Source organism: Otolemur garnettii, unplaced genomic scaffold (genome assembly GCF_000181295.1).
Source record: "Otolemur garnettii isolate 467f Iridium unplaced genomic scaffold, OtoGar3 scaffold00110, whole genome shotgun sequence".
Classification (NCBI taxonomy): domain Eukaryota; kingdom Metazoa; phylum Chordata; class Mammalia; order Primates; family Galagidae; genus Otolemur; species Otolemur garnettii.
In genome coordinates, this window is record NW_003852505.1 from 7,070,373 (window position 1) to 7,078,043 (window position 7,671).

The 7,671-nt window shown below is 40.4% G+C and overlaps 1 protein-coding gene across 5 annotated transcripts in view; it reads right to left on the bottom strand.

Moving 5' to 3' along the window:
* THOC2 (THO complex 2) overlaps positions 1–4,340 on the bottom strand; it is a 128,522-nt gene extending 124,182 nt beyond the window's left edge. For 4 of the 5 annotated variants that reach the window (XM_023517396.1, XM_023517397.1, XM_012809661.2 and 1 more), the window contains exon 1: positions 4,210–4,340. In XM_023517396.1, the coding sequence (XP_023373164.1) occupies positions 4,210–4,280 (71 nt within the window). In that variant the 5' untranslated portion in view covers positions 4,281–4,340. The remainder of the gene's footprint in view (positions 1–4,209) is intronic. The other variant, XM_023517398.1, reaches the window with a different exon arrangement.
* Positions 4,341–7,671: the final 3,331 nt, after the last annotated feature.

The following is a 7,671-nucleotide window of genomic DNA, read 5'->3' on the forward strand; positions in this document are numbered from 1 at the left end:
AAAAAAAAAAAAGACAACAGAAGTTCTGCACTTACAGAAGGAAAAAGCACAAGTATATTAATAGCACTTGCTCTACCTTAACATCTAAGCATTAAAGAATAATTTTAAGAAACAAAACATGAAGTAGCCTACCTGATGATCTGCTACTGCTTCAACATTTTCTAAAGAATGCATTTCTCTTCCCTAAGACTTATACTTAGCTCATGAATACAGGTCAAAATGAGAAATTAAATGCCAGATGAAAACTAAGACATCAAGAAGTTAGGCTGAATTTAGAGCAACGTTTTGGGGGGGTGGGAAGAGAGTCAACCACCAAGAATAAAATTTCTTAAAATGATTACACTTCCCTTCCTTTTCCCTCCCAGAAATTCAGGTCAGGTAAACTTTATTGAACATAAAATCTACTTAGATAAGTTCTGGAATGTCAAATTATTTAGTAGCAGCAGAAGAAAATAGAATGGCAACCAAAACATTTGGCAATTAAATTTTAAAAAAAACTTTTTAAACGTTAAAAAAATAGGTAAGACTTAATAAAAATTTCGACATGAGATATATTATTTTAAAGAAAAAACTACATTAGATTAAGAATTTCAAATATCAATCTTCCATTAAGGATGCATGTGACAAAGAAATGCTGAGTCCACTGTGCTAATAATTTCTACTAAAAATAGAATTCTCCACTGGCTCTACCAGTACATGTGAGTGTATTAATTATTTCAAGCTCTATGCTAACATGAAATCATCCAAAAACCAAAACTTTAATTCCAAAATTAAAGTGATTAAATACCTATCTGATATATGCTGCAGAATTTGAATGAGTTCGCATTTTGACATAAGAATTACGGGACAGGGTGGTGTCCTTAGATTTGTGGGTAGGGCGCCAGCCACATACACCGAGGCTGGAGGGTTCAAGCCCAGCCTGAGCCAGCCAAACAATGACAACTGCAACCAAAAAATAGCCAGGCATTGCGGCAGGAACTTGTACAAGTCCCAGCTACCTTGGGAGGCTGAGGCAAGAGAATGGCTTAAGCCCAAGAGTTTGAGGTTGCTGTGAGCTGTGACACCACAGTACTCTACGAAGGGTGACATAGTGAGACTCTGTCTCAAAAAAAAAAAAAAAAAGAAAGAAAAAGAAAGAAAGAAAAGAAACTAAAGCAGACTACCATTCCCAGAAAGACTTATGCTGGTAAGAAGTGACAAACAAGAAAGAAACATCTTTGTAAAATACATCACATATTTTTTAAAAGATAATTTTAAGTCAAATTAAAACTCATCTGCTAATTTAGCTTGTTAAAAAAAATTTACTTTACATATAATTTTAAATACTGGTCATATTCTAAAAATAGATTCACCAGTAATTTGATGGTATGACTTTCATTTTTAACATTTCCAGTTATTATCTGATATTTAAGAGACTGTTTTCAGACAAAGAAAAGTTTTTGGTAACATATTTACAACACCATTTGTTCTAATAAAATGGAAACAACATCTATCTTTAGCAAAGATACAAAACTCCCAAAGTAGGCTACATAGTTTTCATAGAGGGAAAAGAGCAAATAAATGAAAACTAAGTACTGGATGGTAATGTGTTTGGATATTTAAAATAGTTTTTTCCACACAACTTTTTTTTTGGGGGGGGGACAGAGCCTCAAGCTGTCACCCTGGGTAGAGTGCTATGGCACCACAGCTCACAGCAACCTCCAACTCCTGGGCTCAAGCAAGTCTCCTGCCTCCACCTCCCAAGTAGCTGGGACTACAGGCACCCACCACAACGCCCGGCTATTTTTTGGTTGCAGCCATCATTGTTGTTTGGTGGGCCCGGGCTGGATTCGAACCCGCCAGCTCAGGTGTATGTGAGGTGTATGTGGCCTTAGCCACTTGAGTCACAGGTGCAGAGCGTCCACACAACTTTAAATTCTCTACACAGAACACAATTATAAAACTGACTATACTAATATGATCTAATATAATTCAAACCACAATCCACAAGCCATGTAATCACTGCATAAATGTACATCCTTGTAACAGTTTTTAAGCATCTCTTGAAACACAGGAACTATCATGGGTAGCATGGATCATATAAAATATACAGAAAGTGAACCCCAAATTCCATTTTAACTAGGTATTCCAAACTCCTTTATCACTTTTCCTCCAACCACTGCCATTCACAAGGCAAGCAGAATTTTGCCTAGTAGTCTTAATACCATTCATTCTAAGATTTTAAGGTGGGAACAATAATAGTAAAACTGTCAAAAATGGCAGCTGAAATGAAGAAGCTTTGCAATCTACAAAGAAAAGAGGCCCTAAATAAATGAACTGGCTTTAAAAGTAAACAGAAACAAAACTACAATGAAGGTGAACCAATTTGTCAGTTTGGAAGGGGATTACCCTATCTTAGATGAAGATGATGGTTTGGTTGTGTAACTTCCCATTCTGTTTTCCCTGCACAACAGGGACAGCTATTTGTTAACCAGAACTTGCAAGGATTTGGAAAATGTTCCTGAAAGTTAAAAATGAACGTTCATCAAATATTCTTCTCTGTCAGTTAATAAACCAATAAACATCCTAAGCATATGCTGAGGGAGGGGGTTGAACCAAAAGAAATAGGAGCCATAGTCCTCATTCTTCAAGAGCCTCTCAATTCATTAGAGTGCAAGACACATGAAGAAGTCAGAGACCAATTAATTGCCAACCTGAGTGGTAAAGTCTTTAAGTGCATGAGCTGTCCTGAGAAGTTTAAATATCTAAAGGTTGGAATAATATTACTTTTAATAGCTATCACTTGAGCACTTACTATAAGCCAAGTGCTTTACAGGCATTATTCAGCCTTCACAACAATCCTTTGAGTAGAGTACTTATTATTCCCAATTTACTCAAGGGGAAACAAAGTGGTTAAGGAACTTACCCAAGGTCACTCAGCTAGTTAAGTAGCTAAGATGACCGCTTATTCTTGCAATTCTACAGCTCACACAGTTAAGACTCCCTAAAGCAGTGGGCAGGAGGGGGTGCGGGGGAAGAAGCCATATAATAAGCTGGCACTATTACAAGCCCAAGATCGGGCAACGCGTTCTTAACGTTTCGTTCCAAGCAACAAACTTCCAACGATTTTTATCTTTCGCACGAGCAACTGTAACTAGCTGCACGGGGAGCAGGGGCGGATAACGACAAAAACGTCCAACAAGAGTTCATCTCATCCAGGGTTGTTGAGTTTTAGCTTCCACAGCGATTCAGAGAAAGAAATTAGAAATAAATTACTTGTATTTAAATCCGTGGTTTGCTTTGCTACTTAAACGATTTTTTTCTGGGGCGGGAGGGGAGGCTGAAATGTTGGACACGGAAACCGAGGGTATGGCAAATTACCGTATTTTGTATTACTGAGAAAATGTAAGTTTTATGACTAAAGGAAACGCGTTATCCTAGGTACTTAAGAAGCTTGGAGAGTTGCCAGAATTAGTTGCAGTCCCAGGACAAAATGGGGTTTAGGAAACATTTAATAATGAAAAGTTGAATCGAACCCGAAATAGCTCTAAGGTGAAAAGACAGAGCAAAGAAATGCCGGTAGGTCCTCGGGAAAAGCGGCAATCTCTGCCACACTTCCCCACAGCGCCGCGACAGGCCGGGACAGCCCAGAGACCGCTGCCCCGAAGGATCAGAGGCGCCAAGCCGGGCTCTCCGCGACCGCCCTGGGCTTCTTGGCAGCAGGCACAGAGGAGGGAAGGGAGTCTGGGACGTTTCGCCCTCCTTTGACATCAGGCAGAAGAAGAGGGCGAGGAGGCGCCCGACTCCAAACTGCGGAGTTGAACGGATGCAAAGTAAAGAAATGGGACACAGACACAGAGTCCGAACCGCCCTGGCATAGCCCCATAAAGAGAAAGGAGCCAAGTGAGCTCAAGCGAAGAGAGGGACAAAAAGAAACCGAGCGGAAGCGCGGGGACCTAAAGGGGTGAAGCAGGAGTTCTGCTAAGAAACTAAAGGAAGCTGAATTGCCACGGGCAGCAGGGATTTCTGGGAGGCCAGGGAAAGGAGGTCAGCGGGCGGTTAACAGCACCTCTCCTCCCTGAGTTCGAAACTCCTAGCCAACCATCCACACCCGCCGCCCGGGTGGGGGAGGGGGCACATCTTTACCCACAACCTCCCACCACAGGGGAGAATGCGGCTGATGCCCTGGCCCTGCCTGGCCGTGCGCCCGCCTCCGGCCCGAACACTCACAATTCGCCTCTCCCTGATTTCTCCCAATTCTTTATCCACTCTGCGGGAACCACCACAGTTGCGGACGCCATCTTCCTCTCACTAGTAGCAGAGGCCCGGATGTGTAGCACGCGAGCGAGGGGTCAAAGGGGAGCACCGCCCACGGGGAATGCCGGGAGCTGCTGAGTTCGGTTTTCGATTTCCCGCCCCATCTTCCTCCCCACTCCACGAAAGTCCGAGGCCCGGTGGTCAACTAGGTGGACAAGAGCCGTGGGTACGCAATATGAGTATGCTGGTCGCCCTCCTCGGTCCTCGCTCTTACCTGCCTTTAGCACAACAACAACAAAGCCATACTCCGGCTGACTCGTTGCCCTTGTCCTCTTCCGTAATATCTACACCAAACCACAAATTTGAAATGTATTTTTCAAGCACCTAATATGTGCTAGACACTGGAATGGAGAAATAATAAGCCGTGGATGCCCACCTTCAAGGAGCTCACAGTCTGTGGGTAAGACAGAAATATAAGCAGGTAAATTACCGTACGCCCTGCTGACTGCTGAAATAAATTAATCTGGGAGGGAGTAGCCACTGACTTTTTGCTAAGCATTATGCTAGTATGAGATACCATCTAACCCTGGGAAACACGCGGATCCGTGAGTTCTGACACCTTACTGTATCTGCTCGCTTATCAGTTACATTAAATTAAACTAGGGGGCGCAAGAACGATGAGAAACAAAATATTTGTATTACATAGTCACAAAAGTATCTCACTGCAAAGATACTCTTTTAAAGGGCAAAATAGAAACTTTACAATAGGAAAACATGCCAGACACTATCCGAACTATGTGATGAAAAGAAACTTCCTCCGTAAATGAGACAAACGGAACGTTTGTGACTCGTAATGAGGTGCTAAGAAAAACAATTTTGTAGTATTAATCATGCCAAAAATTTGCATAACTTAGGTTTAATCATGAAGGAACGTCCAACAAAGCCATATTGAGGGACAGTCTACAAAATTACTGGCTTTCGCTCTTCAAAACTGGCAGGATCATGGAAGACAGAAAGACTAAAGAATTCTACCGGATTAATGAATACAAGAGACATGATAACTGATTCCCAGCCAGAAACAAAACATTTTGTTTTTGCTATAAGGTGTACTGTAGGGACAATTTGAATTTCTGTAGATTAAGGAATAGTATTATACCTGTTAATTTTTTTTATTTAAATACTTGTTAGAGAAAATCCTTGTTTAAAAAAAATATCCACGGGAAAAGGGAAAAGGAGAGGAGTGTAGGGGATTAGTAAACTCTCCCGTAATGGATACAATGTAAGGTATACAGCACACACCCCCACCCCCGAGTGAAGGGTTCAACGACAACTTGAACTTTACTTTAGAAACACAAACGGAATCACCTTATCTTTTGTACCCTCATGTTAATCTTAAATGAAAAAAGAAAATACCCACTGAAGTATTTGGAGTTACTGGGGCATGATTTTGCAAATTACTCTAAAACGTTTCAGTAAAAACTAATATTAAAGCAAATGTAAAATGTTAACTCTCTAGGAATCTGCATTGATAAGAGTTCTGTAAATAACCATCACCCCCAAGGTATACCACTTTAGTATGCTGATTACTTCACACTGAGGGCACTTGAGAAAACAGCAAGTGCTGGGAGGGGCTTTCTCTGAACTTCCCTTATCTGACTAAAGACAGATCCTCGAAAACTAACTCCATTGTCATGAACCCTCCACCCCAGAGAACTCATCAACCAGAGAAGATTAAATAGAGGAAACTGGAGATTGACAATACACCCATGCAGACTTTGTCACAGAATTTCACTTGTTCTTCCACAGGCTCATCTTTCCCCAAAATAATTTATTCTCCCTTAAATTGCCTACAAGCCCTTCCTCCCCTATAGAGAATATATAAGCTTCTAGATCTCACTGTGTTTGGGGGTATTCACTTTTCTTTCATGTAATACCCCCATGCATGTAATTAATTTTTATACCTTTTCACTTGTTACTATGTGTACTCTCAGTTTATTTCATAGTCTATTTCAGTCTCAATTAGCAAATCCTCAGAGGTTAGAGGGAAAGTTTTCCCTCCCCTATGGAATAAAGGACATACTGAGCTTCTCTGTTCTGTTGGTACAGCTTTTCAAAATAAAAAGTGTTAAAAAAAAATACATGTTGGGCAGAAATTTTAGAAAATATAGACAAACCAAATGAAGAAATCCTACCATACATGTATTACTATATGAATTTTAGAACTAGTGTCTTCTAAATTTGACAAGTTTGCCAAATTGCCGTGGTTCATTTGCACTGAAAAACTCTTGAGATAGTATTCAGAATGCATCCTAGGAAAAATGCTCCATTGTTTATTATTGTTTTCACCAGCTGTATCTAATCTCCCAGTGTCCTGTCTGACTTTGAAATTCTAAACTACCCACTAGAAAATATATCCAATTACATTTCAATGATTTCTGCTTGTAAAAAACCTTTTGCCATTTCAAGGAAAGTCAAAGATGTGAGTGCCCTCTATTCTTTTCATCTTTCATTACTATGAAAATTTCAAGCATATACAAAGTAAATAATGATATTGTGATTCTTCATGTACCATTCTCCTTCCTGGAATTTTTTTTTTTTTTTTTTTAGATAGAGTCTCACTCTGTCACCGTGATTAGAGTACCATGGTGGCATCATCATCATTGTAGCTCACAGAAAACTCAAACTCTTGGGCTTGAGGCTCTTGCCGTAGCCTCAAAGTAGCTGGGACTATAGGCATGTGCCTCTATGCCAGGGTAGTTTTTCTATTTTTAGTAGAAACAGGGTCTTGATCTTGCTCTTGCTCAGGCTGGTATCAAACTCCTTGGCCTCCCAGAGAGCTAGGATCATAGGCATGGGCCGCAACACATGGCCATTCCTGGAAAGTTTTGAAATTAATGAAATTTTCATTATTCCAAGGTGGCTTCTGTGACAAAAGAAGCACTTTCTAACTATTTATGTATACTTCTTTGTATAACCCTTCAGCAAGGACTCTCAACCTGGGCACTATCTACATTTTGGACCAGATAATTCTTTATGGAGGGAGGGTGTCTCTGCATTGTAAGATATTTAGCAACATTCTTGGTCTCAACCCCCTATATGTCAGTAGCAGCCCCCTACACACATACACTAGTTGTTACAATCAGCCATGTCTCCAAACAATGCTAAATGGAGGACAAAATCATTCCCTGTTGAGAGCCACTGAATTATAGTATTTTGTTATATTGGGGTTTACCTTACCATGTATCACATAATTTCTCCTTCCAAACACTGAACTATGTTCAGTATGCATCCTGCTTATTATACCACACTTGTATACCCGAGTATACTGATGCCCTTTATGGCCTTGGTTTTCCCTTCTCCCAGAGCCTATAGAGCTATTTTTACATGGTATGGTGATTTCTTTTTTTTTTTTTTTTTTTTTTTAGGATAAGAAAC